The sequence below is a fragment of the Punctularia strigosozonata genome (genome assembly GCF_000264995.1).
Source record: "Punctularia strigosozonata HHB-11173 SS5 unplaced genomic scaffold PUNSTscaffold_7, whole genome shotgun sequence".
NCBI classification, from domain to species: domain Eukaryota; kingdom Fungi; phylum Basidiomycota; class Agaricomycetes; order Corticiales; family Punctulariaceae; genus Punctularia; species Punctularia strigosozonata.
In genome coordinates this window covers 509,063-525,835 of record NW_006767439.1, presented here as the reverse complement: position 1 = coordinate 525,835, position 16,773 = coordinate 509,063, and the positions used below count along the sequence as shown (strand labels likewise).

At 53.1% G+C, this 16,773-nt stretch overlaps 5 protein-coding genes across 5 annotated transcripts in view; 4 read left to right on the top strand and 1 right to left on the bottom strand.

Annotated features, from left to right (window-relative positions):
- The first annotated feature begins 465 nt into the window (after positions 1-465).
- Positions 466-5,210, top strand: PUNSTDRAFT_103086 (vacuolar assembling/sorting protein VPS16). The gene is made up of 21 exons (XM_007384181.1): positions 466-624; positions 683-795; positions 850-1,105; positions 1,157-1,532; positions 1,587-1,681; positions 1,731-1,933; positions 1,990-2,117; positions 2,169-2,469; positions 2,524-2,632; positions 2,691-2,905; positions 2,960-3,040; positions 3,093-3,268; positions 3,321-3,578; positions 3,642-4,266; positions 4,318-4,412; positions 4,474-4,502; positions 4,549-4,565; positions 4,618-4,705; positions 4,755-4,828; positions 4,881-4,941; positions 4,994-5,210. Exons 1-14 carry the CDS (start codon positions 480-482, stop codon positions 3,712-3,714), a joined length of 2,529 nt encoding a protein of 842 aa, XP_007384243.1. The 5' UTR covers positions 466-479; the 3' UTR covers positions 3,715-4,266; positions 4,318-4,412; positions 4,474-4,502; positions 4,549-4,565; positions 4,618-4,705; positions 4,755-4,828; positions 4,881-4,941; positions 4,994-5,210.
- Positions 5,211-8,870: 3,660 nt separating this feature from the next.
- On the bottom strand, positions 8,871-9,273 carry PUNSTDRAFT_68524 (uncharacterized protein; the record flags this gene model as incomplete). Its single annotated transcript, XM_007384180.1, has 3 exons — positions 8,871-8,897; positions 8,953-9,020; positions 9,075-9,273. 3 exons carry the CDS (start codon positions 9,271-9,273, stop codon positions 8,871-8,873), a joined length of 294 nt encoding a protein of 97 aa, XP_007384242.1.
- A 572-nt stretch (positions 9,274-9,845) lies between these two features.
- Positions 9,846-10,735, top strand: PUNSTDRAFT_52723 (uncharacterized protein). The gene is made up of 3 exons (XM_007384179.1): positions 9,846-10,151; positions 10,211-10,220; positions 10,274-10,735. The coding sequence occupies exons 1-3, from the start codon at positions 9,858-9,860 to the stop codon at positions 10,726-10,728; spliced, it is 759 nt and encodes a 252-aa protein (XP_007384241.1). The 5' UTR covers positions 9,846-9,857; the 3' UTR covers positions 10,729-10,735.
- A 452-nt stretch (positions 10,736-11,187) lies between these two features.
- On the top strand, positions 11,188-13,276 carry PUNSTDRAFT_120698 (carboxylesterase; the record flags this gene model as incomplete). The annotated part of the gene is made up of 10 exons (XM_007384178.1): positions 11,188-11,311; positions 11,362-11,460; positions 11,513-11,548; positions 11,604-11,652; positions 11,703-11,780; positions 11,837-12,045; positions 12,107-12,145; positions 12,196-12,295; positions 12,351-12,943; positions 12,999-13,276. The coding sequence occupies 10 exons, from the start codon at positions 11,188-11,190 to the stop codon at positions 13,274-13,276; spliced, it is 1,605 nt and encodes a 534-aa protein (XP_007384240.1).
- Positions 13,277-15,226: 1,950 nt separating this feature from the next.
- The window catches only part of PUNSTDRAFT_126386 (uncharacterized protein), a gene marked incomplete at both ends in the record, with an annotated part of 2,506 nt that continues 959 nt past the window's right edge, over positions 15,227-16,773 (top strand). Inside the window, 5 exons of the mRNA XM_007384177.1 lie at positions 15,227-15,406; positions 15,458-15,544; positions 15,592-15,672; positions 15,722-15,885; positions 15,914-16,427. Coding sequence (XP_007384239.1) covers positions 15,227-15,406; positions 15,458-15,544; positions 15,592-15,672; positions 15,722-15,885; positions 15,914-16,427 — 1,026 coding nt within the window. The remainder of the gene's footprint in view (positions 15,407-15,457; positions 15,545-15,591; positions 15,673-15,721; positions 15,886-15,913; positions 16,428-16,773) is intronic.

The window sequence follows — 16,773 nt, the reverse complement described above, 5'->3', positions numbered from 1 at the left end:
TTGGTGAAAGCAAATTCGGTCGCTGGGTTGCTTCTCTCTCCGCCTCTGCCATGTTCCTCCATTCCTCACATGCTGCAATATGGCAACCTGCTGGAATAGATGGTCACCGCGCTGGTTGCGTGGACGGACGAGGTGGTCGTGCGCATCGCGTGTGTCACGTTCAGACCGTACCGTATCCAGTTTGTTGGAGTTCATGCTGCTCACTGCACCATACTTTTGAATTCGATGGGTAGGAGGGAACCTAGGTGAAAACGTGTGGTGAGTCAGAACCACCTGCGATGCCACACCTTCATGATCACCGATGATCCTACCTACCTACCCAGATGAAGGCGGCATCTACGGCTACCGCTCCGTTCACCCGGAGCGATCACGTGAATCAATGCCGTGTTCGCCGCTCCCAGTCTCGCGCGCTCTCAGTCCGAATTTGAGCGGTGCAACACAGATCCTGGCCGTGCCGTTACTAGTGACTGCTTGGGATCATGGCAGATCATCCAACCACAACATGGGAGGCCATGCAGGATGGCAAAGTCTTCTATAGGCGACAGGAGGTTTACTCCATCGCAAGACAGCTGCCCAACCTGAGCGATCATATTGTGGCCGGTTGTCGGTATGGCGGCCCTCTTGGTGAATACCTTGAGCCTTCTCTTGCGTGTATCAGTCAGATGACACAAATTACGTTCAGCACTACTACGCGATACATCGAAAGTGATACAGTTGAGCAACTCAGCCACGATTTATGCCAGGGGACAGATCCAAGTGTATTCTCCGGCAGGAGAGGGTCTGGCAATCTTCAGTGTGGATCATATCCTGCTCTTTGATATAAATGGCTTTCTGACTCGATACCAACAGTGGGATCAAGCCAAGATTGTTCGCTTTGGGTGGGCTCAGGATGAAAGACTTGTCGTGCTCAACGACGAAGGAGTTTACCGGATATACGACCTTCAAGGCGCATTCACTCAGTTTTCCTTGGGATCAGAGGCTGCAGACGCGGGTATCGTCGACGCTCGGATATATGAAGGTGGCATGGTCGCTATGACGGGGTCACTGACCTTTATGGAGGTCAAGGGCTGGGAAGGGGCAAAGCCTTTGAGTCTCGCCAATCCAGGTCAGCTACAACGACGGCCTAGCTCCTAACAACACCTCACATCACCCCCAGGTCTTTCTCAGCCGCCTCATACCTGGTCTGTTATACCTCCCGACCTCGCCATATCTCGATATGCCGAAGTTCTTCTCTCTGTGGACACCACCATCATCTCCGTAGACACTTTGTCCAGCACCGATCAGCGCCTTGGACGCGGTCCGTTCTCGCATATCGCGCCATCGCCGAATGGGAAATCCCTTGCCCTCCTTACATCCTCAGGCACCCTTTGGGTAGTCTCCAGCGACCTCCAACGTAATCTGGCAGAATTCGATGTGAACACCGTTAGCTCGGCGAACGATGTTAGACAAGTAGAATGGTGTGGTAACGATGCGATACTGGTTACGTGGGATGTCATGGCTGTCCTTGTGGGGCCGTTTGGCGACACACTACGGTCAGTGTCGACGACATGGCATTGGAGACTAGCTATCTGACCTTCACTTGGCAGTTACTACTACTCTGGACCAACATTCGCCATTACTGAACCGGATGGTGTTCGCATCATAGGCCCTGACTCCTGCGACTTCGTGGAGAAGGTTCCTTGTAAGGGACATCTCACCGTGCCGTTTTGCGCTCTGACATTGAACCCCAGCATCTACCCTGTCTATCTTCCGACCTGGGTCAACCTCGCCTGCTGCCATACTGTACGATGCTTGGGAGAGCTTCGCCCGTCGGTCACCCAAAGCGGACGACAGCATCCGAAGTATCAGACCGGAGCTTGCCGCCGCCGTTAATGATTGCATTGATGCCGCTGGTCGCGAATGGGAGCCCCAATGGCAACGGAAGCTGTTGAGTGTAAGTCATACCGTTAGTATGATCAGGACTCGACTTTTCCTTACTGACATAGACAGGCAGCCAAGTTTGGGCGAGGTTTCCTCGATCTCTATGATCCGACCGACTTCGTGAACATGGGTCAGACTCTGAAAGTCCTAAACGCCGTCAGGTTCCATGAAATCGGCATCCCTATCACTTACGCCGAGTGGGTCGTTAATCCTAACTACAAGCATTCCTCATGGCTCATGGTCATCAGATATACTCTTGCTTCTCCATCTCATTTGATTTCACGCCTGACGGCTCGCAACCTTCACCTTCTCGCGTTGCGGATATCCAATTACCTCTCACTGAAGCCCGACACGGTCTTGCGTCACTGGGCATGCGCTAAGATTGCCCGTGCCAAACCTTCAGCAGGAGACACTGAGGGTGGAACGACCGATGATGAGGTTTGTGCGTTGATCGTCAAGAAATTCCGTGAGCTTGGTGGTGGATCCGCGAACTACGCCGAAATCGCCAAACGAGCTTGGGAGGTAGGCCGTGCTGGCCTTGCGACGAAGGTAATTCCCTATTGTTTGTCCACTCAGACTATCGACATTCAAACTCATGGGTAGCTCCTTGACTATGAACCGAGAGCGTCGGATCAAGTTCCGCTACTGCTCAGCATGAAGGAAGATCGACTCGCGCTGGCAAAAGCCGTTGACAGTGGCGACACCGACTTAGGTATGACCTGCTCATTATCGATCTCATGGGTTCGCTCAAGGGCTTTGTTAACCTCCAGTTTATCATGTCTTGCTGCATCTACACAAGCGATTGCCGCTCGGGTCGTTCTTCCGACTAATCGAGGATGGCGGAGAACGACTCGCACCGGCCAACAAATTGTTGCAGGTCTACGCGCGCCAACAGAATCGGGAGATGTTGCGGGATTTCTACTATTCCGATGATCGTCGTGTGGAGAGTGCCGTCCTCTCCCTTGAGGAGGCAGCTGCCGTATCCGTAAGTTTCCGCGCATGCACTGCTGAGAATCTATAACAAACATCAGGACGATAGGATCCATTTGCAAAGATCTCGTGCATCAAAGCTGCCCAGAAATTCTTCTCGGAGGATAAGGATCGGTCCTTTGAGGCGAAGGTGCGGTGCACTTACAAACATGTGCCCTGAGTGTGAATTCATCAGTTCACAGATGATGGATGAAAATGTGCGTTTGCTCGCTGCGCAGCAACAACTGGAGAAGGAGTCCGATGGCAAAATTGCTGCGTTCGGGACGAGCGTGAACGAAACCATCAGAGCATGCCTGCTCAACGGTTATCCGAAGAAAGCTGACAAGCTCAAGTCCGACTTCAAGGTGCCTGACAAGCGGTAAGCGTTGTCTCAGGTCAGCCCGTGCAGTATGCCAATGACGGATGTACAGATTCTGGTATGTCAAGCTGCAGGCGTTGACAGCCCTAAGCGACTGGGATGGTTTGGAGACGTTTGCCAAGTCAAAGCGGAGTCCTATCGGATACGAACCGTTCGTCCGGCATCTATTGGAGAAAGGTCACCCAAGGGAAGCAGCTACTTACGTCGCGCGTTGCGAATCCAACAAACGCGTAGATTTATATATCGAATGCGGAGATTGGCGTGCAGCTGGCAAGGAGTGCAAGGAGCGCAATGATAAACTGAAACTGGAGTGCGTATTGTTCGACGTCGCGATCTGGTGCATATATTCTGACCAGCCGGTCCATGTGCATAGACAACTGCGCAAGAGTGCTCCGAACTCCGTAATATCGCGAGAATTGGATGCGATCGCCAATTCCATGAAGTAGTCCTGTTTTATACTTCCGAATTGCTCGTTTCCTTACCTCGGCGCCTTGATCCTGGATTGTCGGATATATGTGCCGCACAGGATCACAATGAATAGCATGGGAAAGTGTTATGGTATAATATGATACTAGGTATAGTCTACTATGATATGGTAGTTCCGAGGCACCACCATGGCTGGATGGTACAGACATCCCTGCACAGCAGGAAAACAAGAGAATCAGAGAAGTCAAAGCAGAGGCCACATAACGTTAAACTGGCGCGAATCGCCCATGTTCAGCGAGCGAGAAGGGCGGGTTTAGTGAGTGAGAGATCGAGAGGAGCTAGGATATGCATAAAAGGAAGAGGCCATGATCAACGTCTGCATCACGCCTCGTCGTTGACGACAGCAGAACGGTTCATCGACCGTGAGCGCCTCCGCCACATCCTGCGCGTCTTTTCGTCATCCTCGTCTCCATCTGATTCGTGACCCATGTCTTCGATGCGGTACGGCAGCGGAACTTCTCTAGTGACTCGATATTGATCCATGTTGCCAAGGTGTTCGTTCTCCAGCCGATCTGGTGATGACAGTGTTAGTTGTGGCTAGACGGGAGGGCCTTCAAGCATACAGAAGTTCCATTGCCATCGACGGAAAATCTCCACGATTGCCGCAATGAAGGTCCGCAGCATGAAGTTCGGGCCGTCGGACGAGAGGTAGAAAAGCCTAGGGAGATGGCATCATGTCAGAGCCCATGTGCGGTCGTGGTCTTGGATGAGCCACCTACCATATAAACCGACCTAGAATATTGGTAACCTGGAAGCAATCAGCAGTTGTACAACATTCGCTGCGATTCTCTTACTATAGCAAGGTAATAAAACTGGTAATGACTGATCAGCATCTGTACTTTTAGGACAACGAACTCTACAAACCGGTATCCGATGGGGCCACAATAGCTCGGGCCTCAGGAAGCGATACCGTGTATGAGGTCGTAACAATGACCAATCCATCAAGAGATCCTGAACCCATGGTCAAGACAAGGTGTCATGAATCAAGTTCTTTGCTCACCCATGAACCAGCGTAAAGAGCGTTGACTGTCATGAATGATATATATACCCCAAAACTTCCATCGTGCACGGTCCCTGATGATCGGACCATTAGCGCTTCGCGCAACGGCCAGGGATATCAACCTACCGTGGTGCCTCCAATTGTAGTAGCATCCAAATGCGACTATACCGGCACCATACTTGCCTGCCTGCAAGTATGGTGTCAATAGGAAGTAAGTCTAAGAAAGGCGAGAGACGCACGTTGATAAGATGGGTTAAGAGCCGAGAGTCGACCCATCGTTTGATACTCTGTATCAGACGTGACAGAAGAGGAAGCGATGCTAACATCATTGGGACAACCCAAGATGCAGTCGTTTTGTACGCCATACAAGTTCTCCATTCTGGGCCCCATCCGCGATGATACCAACAGCCGATGAAATATAGATTGGCCAAGCTAAAGGACAGACTGCAAAACTGGTCACTGTGATCGAATCAGTAATCCATAGCGAAGAAAATGTCATCATACGAGCACTTACCCCATCCAGAAATCAGAGAACTAGCCGTTTTCAGTAAGCATTATCCCTGTGCTTCGATTTCGTTACATACCTCGACTCTCTTTGTCCCGGGAGCTAAGAGGTGGCCCATGATTCTGAGGAACCACCAACGAGCACTTCTGCCGAAGAGTGGTAAAGGGTTGAATGTCAAGACCGCGACGAGAAGGAGCCAAAGCGCGGGCCAAGTGGTGGGGTTCACAGTATGCTCGCCAATCCTAGCGAATGAGAGCCAGAATGCGTAACATAGAGTGGCAAGGAAAAAACAAGGCAGCTGACCTGCCGTCAGCGATCAACCATGACGGACAACTGATAGATATTGTACCTCGAAGACCTCGCGATGATCCATCTTTGTGCGAACGTCCAGCTCTGAAAGACACATTAGTCCATGTCGTTAGGAGGAGGAATGGGAATACAGGATTACCGAAGATGAAAACGTAGTTGATTCTCGAGTTTGCCCATGCTGCAACATTAAGCGCCACCATGCAGACGAAGACAGTAGGCAGCAGAAGCGTTCCATAGGTGTACAGAAGGGCTGGCCACGCGGGTATAGCGGCCCGGGTATCCGACTGATAGCCTGATGCACAAATACATCGGATTATGCCAGCCAGCGACGTGATGAGCAGTCTTACTTTGGTATATCCCAGATACAAGTGCGTGAACTGCCAACCCGAGCATGAATCCGGAACGCCAAGTGCTGAAGTGGTGAGTCTTGTTTGTTCTCCAGCCGGCGCCACGAAGCCTATTCATTGCTTTCTTCTTGTCGCCGCGAGCTACGAAAGGTAATATGATATTCAGTATCATGTGACGGCAGGCTGAATACCATACGCACCGAAGCGAGCTGCGAAAAGATCCTCCATCTCCTTCATCATGGCAGTGATCGCATCTCCAGAGGCAAAAGCGCTGGGGTCTACCTACACACTTGCTGTTTCAGAGCTGAGCAGCGAAGTAGTGAACTAGCGCCTCACCTTCTCCTTTAGATACACATCTTGTGCTCGTATTCGGGATACTTTCTCGAATTTCTTTAACGCCTTCCGGAATCCGGTGAGATTGAGGATCTGTATAATGTAATTAGCATATATCCATCTAATAAATATATCTAGGAGCTTACCCGGTAGTCGTTCAACATCTCAAGTGCACTGTATCACATGCACTGTGAGTCATATGCATTAACGAGAGCTGAAGAGAGGACTTACCGGTAGTGCTCAAGTACAGCTTTTTTTAACTTCTTCTGGGCTTCCTTGTAGTAATCAGGATCATACTTGGGCTTCTTGCTCAGAGCTGAATGCCTCTTGAATGACGCTTTGACATCTGCGATGTCTTGCACTGTGGTCTTGAGGGTATCGCCTAGCCGGCTGGTCGACTGTGATCCGGTTCCGTCGCCCTCTTGCTCCTCAGCGCGATCTCCATCGGTAAGCTCCGGGGGACTTGCTGGGCTCCCTTCGGAGCTGGAACTCGGTCTCTTGGCTTTCATGCGCGCCTTACGAGCCCGCACAGCCCGCCCGGCTGAATCACGTAGGCTTCGTCCGGTTGCGGCCGGCGCTGATTTGACCCGCGACGCGACGGAGACTAATGGTACAAGCCGTTCGGTCCATGGACGGTTATCGATAGGATGTGCTTCCTGTGAAAGCATCAAATGTGACCCACAAGAACGGTCAATGGATGCCTACATAGAAGAGTCGCCGATGGTCCTTCAACTCTTGCAGCTGTTCCTTCAACATAGTGCTTCGGCCCATGTACTCCTTCTCGCGATCCAAATAGAAGCTTGTACGGCATGGGCATATCAGATAACCTCAGAATGAGCATCGGCTGCTTACCTCTCAACTTTGTTCAGTTCCGCATCCAGTTTCTCGAAAAACTTCTTCTGCGTCGGAGTGAGCTTCGATAGTATGTCGTTAAGTGTGATCATGGGGGCTGACATGATCAGGAGAGTCAGGGCGACGATAGCCCTCATGAAAGGAAGTCAATAATGCTCACGATTATCGCGCATTTGAAATGTATGACCCCTGTGACCAGTCCGCGAGGAGAACCATGAACCGTGGCGAGCCAGTGTTCCAGGCTGCGGAGGATTGTCACCTATATGGCAAGTCAAAATCCACCTCGACTCCATCGTGCATCCACCCATGCTACCACGTACCTGCTTTAGAGGTGGTCGAGGGGCTGATGGCGCTGGTATGATGTCGCTGACGCAGACCCGCGAAACTCTGAGCAATGCTCATTAGAGTCCCACTACGACCTCGCTGCCGAGATCTATCACCGAGTGGAGCAGACGGAAGATCGGAGGGGGAAGAGACAAGCACAGGCGAAGTCAACGACCTTCGGAGGCGGGACGCGAGGCTCTCAACACTCTGGCGCGGGGCGCTTACATCCTCGTTTGCATATGCACCAGCCTGAGGATCCACGGCTTGTGATTGATGGCCGGTCGCTATCTCCGCAAGTATGGGCATGCCCTGCGTGTTTGGCGCGTACGGCCCGCCATCCCCAGCCGTGTCTGTTTCGACAACGCGGTCGATTGGTGGGGAGCGGAGGGAGGTAGAGGCGTCAGGACCTGCGGTCGCTCGTTCATCATCATCGTCGACGGACAAAACTGAACCTGAAGCTTTGAACTCTCCAGAAGGCTGTCTGTTTTCCTCTTCGTCGGAGCTGAAGCTACGACTGCGTCTAAGGTTGGACTTGGAAGGCCCGGCGAGGTCACTGGTTGCTTGTGAGCCCAAGGACGGCCGTGGACGATCCGAGGTAGATGTGCGTCTTGTTGATGGGCTTGGAGCTCGAGAGGGGTTGTGAGACAGCAATGGGTCTTCTCCAGAGCTACCTTGGCCTTCAGATCCTTCTTGTTCACGACGAATAGCAGTGATGCGTTTCTTGAGACCGCGGTAGTCGCTGGAGGAGTGAGTATGAGCAGATGCAGCCAGCGCCACGATGACGGGCAATGAAGGATACACACATATACGCTTTCTTCCATTCAGGCGTCTGTGTTTCTTCCAGATATCTGAGTTATATGGTACACAGTCAGTACCACGAGTATGGCCGTGCCGGACAACCATTCGCATCACATACCTTGCAAACTTCATCGCGGGAGATGCCCACAGCTCTTCTTTCAAGCTAGTCCTTGCTCCTTATTCAACAGAACGTCGGGGACAGTGGTTTCAGTTCCCCAGCCCAGTTATTTGGATGCGGAGACGTGGAGAGGGGGGAAAGCAAAGCAGAAACTCGTGAAGCTTAGGGGGCACTGGTCAGGCAGTTCAAAACACGAGGCGGCTATATCCCGGGAAATGACTACCCAACCGTAGAGGAAATGCGCAAACCAACGGCGCTAGCGGAGTGCATCAAATCCCTGGAACTGCAGGACTCGATGAAGAAGGCTCGATATTATTAATATGAGAACGTCATGTCTGTGGTGGCGCAAGCTTTGGGACCTCATGCCTTCGAAACTTTCGGATCACACACTCCAGACGTCACGAAATAAGCTAAACCTCATTGGGTCTCATGTCTGAATGGAGGCCATGAAGCAGTAACACGAAGCAGATAAAACTTGAATACCAAGAACATCTACGAGAAAACACGAGTACACCATCCCTTTTGACTACCTAATACGGTGCAGCAGCGGCCTGGCACTACGAAAGCACAAGTCAGTTTGGGCGAACAGTGTTCGAAAGACGGAGGACTGACAGCCTTGAGCTGCTCCAAGTACCAGGTGCAAGAGGGGAGGTCAGCCTTCTCCAGGCACTTCGTGAACTCTATGAAAAGATCTGCATGAGCTAACGGTCATCGAAGACAGAAGCCGTACGAACCCTTCGCCTGCGCCTCGCAGCTCACGCCGGCAGTCTGTTGGTGGTTGACAGGGGTAGCAGCGGCCTGTTGCGCCAGAGGTGTGTCGGCAGGGTCGGGGTTACGCGCCGAGCTGCCACCGAACAGAAGGCTGGAGATGCCGTGGCCGATGGTAGACCCTACCGCGACGGAACCTGCGGTAGCAGCCATCTGCGCGAGCATACCCGGCTCCTTAGATTGAGTCGCAGGCTGGTGAGCCGCCGCGGGGGGTGCCGGTGCATGGGGAGTCGGGTGCTGGCCATATGAAGACGGGGCAGCGGCAGTGGTTGCGCTACGAGTCTGCGCAGGAGCGGACCGGGAGGGTGCGGGTGCAGCGCGGGAGCGGGATTGACGCTAGAGAGAACAACATTAACACAAAGCTGCGAAGCAGCAAGCGCATAACTTACAGGCATGGTGAATGGAGAGGACAGAAGAACAGGAAGGAGAGCGGACGGAGAGCCGTAAAATATGTCAGCACTGAATGGCCGACGCGTTCCCCCGGCTCACGTGTGTGCCGATGCCGCCTCGGATTGCCAAATCGGGACTTGCTCCGCTACATCCGCCTTCCGCCAGCTTTCGCCCTCTTCCGCTCGACCCCCTCGACGACCTATAAAATGTGGCAAATAATGGGGAGAATCACTCTCTATTTCTGCACAGGACATCCCCGATAAACACCCTCATATTAGCCTCATAGTCCCTCGCCGCGAGTGCGCGTCTTCGTCCCCTACTAGGTGTTGTCGCTTACGATTTTACAGTGTCTTTCGAAGATGAGAACAACCGCTCCCAATATCGAACGCGCCCCTATTTTGAAGTTCGACGAAAGCCCCGCCCTCATGATCCTCAGGCGGTCAGGCAGGCCGACGTGGTCCGTCATCAAGGGAATGGATCACGGGTCTACATTCAGTACCTCAATCTTACAACCGACGACGCGGACTGCGCAGGGTCTTCCGAACTTCTACGCGATGCAGGCATCTCTCCGCCGCCACAGGCAAAGACTCCCCCGCGCGACTCGGGCAATCGGACGGATCGCAAGGCACGAAGAAGTTCCGAAGAACACCCTCGTACAAAACACTCGAGCCTCCATGACCATCGTCGGGAACTCAGTCGCGATGGCAATCAGAGAGTGGATGGTGAACACAACGATTCATCAATACATAGCTGCAGATCTGACCGTCGCCTCCAGATTTCACCGCCGAATCCGTGTCGGGATCAGAAGCACCACCCGAATATCAAAGGGCTTCACTCGTCAGCCAAGCTATATTTCTACAGGAGCAGCTAGCGAAGGCGCACTCCCGCATCCAACAACTCGAGTACTTCAAAAATCTCCGTATGCCAAAGAAGGAGCTATGCGAGCTAGCGCAACTTGTGGAGGCAGAGGCACACCTACAAGAAGTCGAGAACGCCATAAAGGAAAGGGAGGAAACGATCAAGACATACTACCTTAAGGAGCAACAGATGAAGAAAGCCCTCCTCGCAAAGCGACAAACCGCACATCAGCTAGCAACGCACTCCCCGCTCTATATCACCTTGGAGAACGAGGCCGATCAACTCACATGGATGGGTAAATGCATGCAAGCGTTCTCCGATGCTCACAAGGCCAAGAAACCGCCGCAGCCGGACGACGCGTCGCAGCGGTAGTGACATGTACTCTGCTCTGCCTAATTTATGCTACCAGTTGATTCATGACGGCTTCATCACTGCAACGCGTTGTCTCATGCTATTGTTACCATCCTAAGAATGACTGGAAGCAACTGCAAGTACGCAGTCGGCATTCTTGCCGTGTCGTGGTTCTCATTCGTTCACGTGAGTTGGCGCTGAACGGGCCAACGGCAATGGCTTCTCCCATACTCTCGCCATGTGAACGGAGAATGAGAACAAGATATCCCACTATCGCAAGTAGCATGTCCGCCGGCGCATGGACCTTGTACTCTAGGAACCTATTCTGAGCCCCCCCTGGAGTCTGGACAGTCGACCTCTACGACACAGCACTATTCGCCTTGCGCGCCGTGCCCTCTGTTTATTCTAACTTGGACGTGCAGCAGCGCATTTGATTCTATCTCGGTGCCTTGCGACTCTGAAGATAAGCGATAAACCGCCATGACGGGCCCTCGATCTCATCTTCAGGATGAGCTTGCGAAGAACCCCGCGCGAGTAACAGTGCAGACGCGATACGGTCCTGTTACAGGCGGTCGCGCCAACGGGGGGCCGGCTGTATTTCTCGGTACGTGTTCACGATGGTCTGCTGTGCTAGATCTTGCTTACCTGGCTTAGAGATCCCGTTTGCTTTACCTCCGGAGAGGTTCAGTGATCCGGTCCCGCTTCCCCCGGACTACAAGTACGAGGATAAAGAATACCTCCTTGAAAGCGCATGTAAGGGTTTTATGGAACCTGGCCCGATGATAAGTCTGATGGACCCCATAAGATGGTGCTCAACCGAAGAATGACGGTCAAGCAGCTGGTGCGATCCTTCATATATCACGCGGCATACGTCTCTGACATTATCCTGCTTGTAGGAGTGCCGTATGAGGATAAAGTCGGGCTTGGAAAGCCCACAGAGAATCCGCAAGTAAATTCCTGCATATGGCAGGGCCGCACCTGGACATCATTATCAGGCTGTTCGTGAATGTCGTCGTCCCATCATCATTCCCCGAGAAAACGGGCTTTCCGGTGAAAGTCTACATCCACGGAGGGTATGCATACCTCTTATCGGGCGCTTGCGTTTCGTTTGCTGACCGTATTCCATCAGTTTCCTGCAATTCGGTTCTCCGCACGGCCTCAGCGCGCAGGCTCAGTACATTACTGAAACACGTTCAGAAATCTGGGTGAATATTGGCTATAGGCTTTCTGCATTCGGGTTCCTCGCTAGTGATGAGCCTAAAGTGGATGGAAACTACGGGTTCAAAGACCAATGGCTGGGTTTACTTTGGGTCAAAGATAACATTGCTTCGTTCGGAGGTGAGTGTATACATCGTCAATGGTCTTGAACGTCTCGCCAGCGACTAATGAATATCTACAGGCAACCCAAATGATATTCAGCTCTCAGGGCTATCAGCTGGTAATCAGACTGTGCTTTTTAACATCGCGTGTATGCTGATGTACGACCAGGTGCACATTCCGTCCATCAGATCCTACACCACATATCCCATCTTCCTGAGGGCGTACCCTCCCCTATCCATTCCGCGATCTTGCAGTCGAACGGTATAGTGTAAGCCCCGCTTTATCCATCGAACGATTGTTGGTCTCATCTCCGCTGCTCGCAGCAACACGCCGAAATCGCTTCGGGAGCTCAGGCCGCAATTCCGCGCGCTCTGCTCTGCCTTGGGTCTTGATCCGGACGCGTCGGGCGTCTTATCAGTTCTCCGCGACGCTAGACGAGTGCCCTGGGCGTCGATTGCTCACGCTATCGAAAACCTAGGTGTTCATGGCACGTTCCGAGGTGCCCTTGACGGTGGTTGGCTCCCTGTCAGCCCAGACTCAATGACATGGCAGCGGAGCGGTGACTTCGCTCGAGCTTTGAGGGCAAAGGGCGTTCGTAGCATCGTCGTCGGCGATCTGACGGAAGAATGGTACCTCTACTCCATCGCGCATCCCATTCATACCCCTGCGGATATACACACGAACCTGGAAAGGTACTACCCGGCGGATCTGGTGCACAAGCTGCTCGCGCTGTACGACAAATGGCCTCCTCACGAAGGGACGGACGTCGAAGAGTTGCAGAAGCTGTTCGGGGAGATGTTGAGCGAAGGCCAGGTGCATCTGCCCGTACGGTTGCTCCACAGAGATTTGGCGAAGTCCGGTTTTCCCGTTTTGCGTTACGAGATTCGATGGACTCCGGAGCAGCTACGACCGTTTGGTGCGTGCCTGGCGGCTGTCCTACAATTGATCCACTGAAATGTGCCCAAAAATAGGGTACGTTACTCATGGCACGGACCGATCCTTATGGGCGCTCCGTCTGCCATCGTTGAAGGGTTCACAAGCAGACGTCGCAAAGGCATGGTTGGACGGCATCGCGGAGCAGGTCCGGATTTTGGAAGAAGACAACGCGTCCTCCGAATTCATCGATCTGAAGCGTGTATACACCTTGAAGGAAGACAAGACGATAGGGTGGACGACGGACGCTCGTTGGGACGGTATTATGCGTCTCACGAATGCACTCCCCGGGGAGAGCGGGACGTCAAGGCTTTGAATGCGATGCTGCAGCCCCTTCGTCAAAATTCTGTATTACCATGCTGAGCCGTCATTCCCTTGATCGTAGATTTAAGTAGGAAAATGTTACGTGCTGGTGTGTATAAGTAGTATACTGTAAAAACGCGAACTTCGGCCAAAAAGCGTTTGTGACGTCACCTGACCTACACTGGCCGTCCTAGGTTCGTCCACACTTGTCACTATGCCCGTCCTTAGTTGTGGTCCTGCCTTATGGGAATAGGCCTGTGCCGGCTCGGACGTGCAAGACGGAGCAAACGTGCCTAACATCGGCATATCTAGATCCGTTAGGCCCATTGGATGTCTCATCAGGCTATTCTTTCACTCGTAGCAGCGGCGCACTGGGATTGCAGACTCAGGGACGGCTACAACCTCAATGCACACGCACTGGACAGTATCCATCAGCAGCTACTGGCTCGGTCGCGTTTGAAGGGGATCGCACATGACCAGACGCAGCAAACTCGTCAGCATATCCGCAGTACGTATTCTTCGAAGACAGATACATGACTTGCATTCAACCTAACTATCGGTTCGGTTTCCATGAGCCCCTCTCTGGAGCCGCTGCTTTGTTGGCATGACGCCCGCGCGCAAAGACTCGCGGTCACATCTCGCTATTCGTCAGATTCCACCGAGGAAGTTTGGGTCTTTTGCTCAATGCTGCTGCTGAGTCGATTCCTGCCGTATCCCAACTTGGGGCCTCAATCATCCTCGACGCTCTCCCGTCAATTTGGCGCTTATCGCTGGCAGCGACCTTCATTTTGTTCTCCGACGCCCGATGCCTCAGCCGTTGTTGATTCGGCGTCGCGCCCCCCTCCCCCCGCCCCCCCATTTTCATGCGGCCAGGCCGTTTCGATGCCATCGATAGACGACCAAGCAACTGGTCATTCTCGTCGTAGTTAAGGGACTTCGGTGGCTGTGTAGAAGGGCTGGTTCGGTTGAATTCGACGGCGACACTGCTGGAACTGGATATCGTTCTAGGCGGTGCGAGTAGTATGGTGAAGGGGCGCAGCCACCACTCTGAAAGCAGCAGCTCTGTATCTCCAGGTGGACCTGATGCTGCGCTTCAGTAACAATCCCTCTCGCAGGCGAGGCACTCGTCTCCGAGTCCCGTCACCCGAGACGTGGTTCAACATGGATTGACCTCGCGCTGGGCTATCCTGAGACACCAAATAAGGCAGTTTTATCGTCTTTCTGGACGCCGCACCGCATATATTCATCACATCGGATGAACTGACTATATATACCAACTACTGGATGGAAGAAACCGAATGCGGTGCTCGCGCAGAGTTGGATCCGTCTCACGCAGCACGCTGCCACATCATGCTGGCTTGATTTTTCATGCAGTCGCGCAGGGAGCGGCAAGGAAACATGAAGCTCAATATCCACCCCTGTCGCTCTACGTACGCTATACAGCTACGCCGACCTTGCATACCTCAAGCTCATTCCGCAACATCACGGCAGAGACTGCCGTCATTTCTACCTCACCACTCGATCTTCCCACCACTGCTATTGGTTACCATAATAGGAAGTTGCTTGATGGACTCGGAGCAGATGCTATTCATTCACCTGGTGCCTGTGGTTATTTCGCACTGCGCTGTTCGTCGCGGGTTTTCTTGGATGTCCAATGATGCGCTCGGGGTGCGTCTGGCTGTTGCCAACGACTAGCCTGCTTTTCACCGAAGCGATGGAAACCAATCTGGGCGCTCTGAAATTGTACCATCTTACAAGGAGGATATAAAATGCTTGCCGCCTCCTGGATCCTTGTTCCCCCACCTTCCACCGGTTTGGTCAAACTTCACGTTCTCTTCTGGGTCACGATCAGGCATCGTCTCACCAACCTTTCTTTGACGGCGACCTTTGATTTTTCGTTTGGCCACCACCTTTACATCATTCTCTCCGTCGAAACATTCCATCGTCTCAATCACTGAATATCATGCGTGCCACGTTCCTTGCCGTTCTTGCCTTGGCGATTTCCGTCTCTGCCCGACCGAGTCCCTTCGGCCGTGGTCGTTTCGGTGACCAAGGGTTTCGTCACGGGTTTGGAAACCAGGGTGGTCAAGGCAAGGGCCAGCAGGGCAGCGGCGGGGCGGCTGCTACCGCTATAGCCAGCTCGGTACGTTTCTCTCACGTCATCTCAAGCTGTATTACTGACATAAGATCGTAGGCTGCTGCCACCGCCTCCGCTGCCAGCGTAGACAACGCGGCTGGCGCAAACTCCTCTGTTGCTGCCACTGCTGCGACAGCTAGCGCCGTATGTGTCCCCAAAGTAAGGAAGGATCACACTGATCGGCTATCTAGGCCGCCGCAAGCGTAGCAGCGAGCAACGCGACTGCTGCTGCTAACACCACGGACACCGCCAATAGCACCGCTACCGCCACCGTCAGTAACTCGCGCTCCTTATGATCACTCGCGACCTAACGTTACACAGAGCGGAAGTAACAGCACCGATATTCAATCTTCGTTGACTCTCGACCCCTCCGTTATCGCTACGGGCTTCGCGAACGATGGTCAAGACGTACCCACCGCCGGTCAGGTCGCGTCGCTTACGTCGACCAACAATTTCATCAAGCAAGTCGCTCCGTCCAAATCATCGTCCTCACCTACTAACATTGTGTTTTAGCTTCTGCGCCGGCCAAACTATCACAAACGGCAAGCAGATCACGACCGGTTCTTGCAACCCTGCGCCTATGGGTCAGCTCGCTCCCAACACGACGATGCCGTCGGCCAAGTTCGTTTTCCCCAAGAACTTCGATAATACCTCAATCAAGGCGAACACGCCGTTCACCGTCCAGCTTGCGATCAAGAACCTCCAAACCGGTAACTTCGTGAACGCGCAGGAGAACTACTTTGCCGCTCCCCAGCAGGTCAACTCGCAGGGTATCATTATCGGCCATTCCCACATCGTCATCGAGCACCTCGACAAGATTGACCAGACTGCGCCAACTGATCCCGCAAGCTTCGCGTACTTCAAGGGTTTAAACGCCCCCGCCGATGCCAACGGTATCATCTCCCAGGTTATTGACAAGGGCCTCCCCGGTGGTGTGTACAAGATCTCGACCATCAACTCCGCCGCCAACCACCAGCCGGCGCTCGTCTCCGTTGCGCAGCACGGGTCTCTCGATGATGCCGTTTACGTGGGTTGCTACTTATGACGTCGCCGCCTCTCTGTTTAACGCCCGCGCCATTAGTTCACCATCAGTGATTAGACGAAAGCAGCGATACCGTGCAGGGTCAGAGGGCTTCAATGATCGAAATTGTCTGAGAAGATATAGCACACCAGGCGACCGTTCTAGGAGCTGTTAAACGTGTTGTATGGTCTGTGGCTGATCAATAGATCACTGGAAGCCGTTCAAACTGCTGTGCGATTTCCTCGTCCGCCGGCGTATTGCGGGCGTCAGATCGAGCCATGGGAGCAGAGCATCTCTCTCTCTCTCTCTCTCTCTCTCTCTCTCTCTCTCTCTCTCTCTCTCTCTCTCTCTC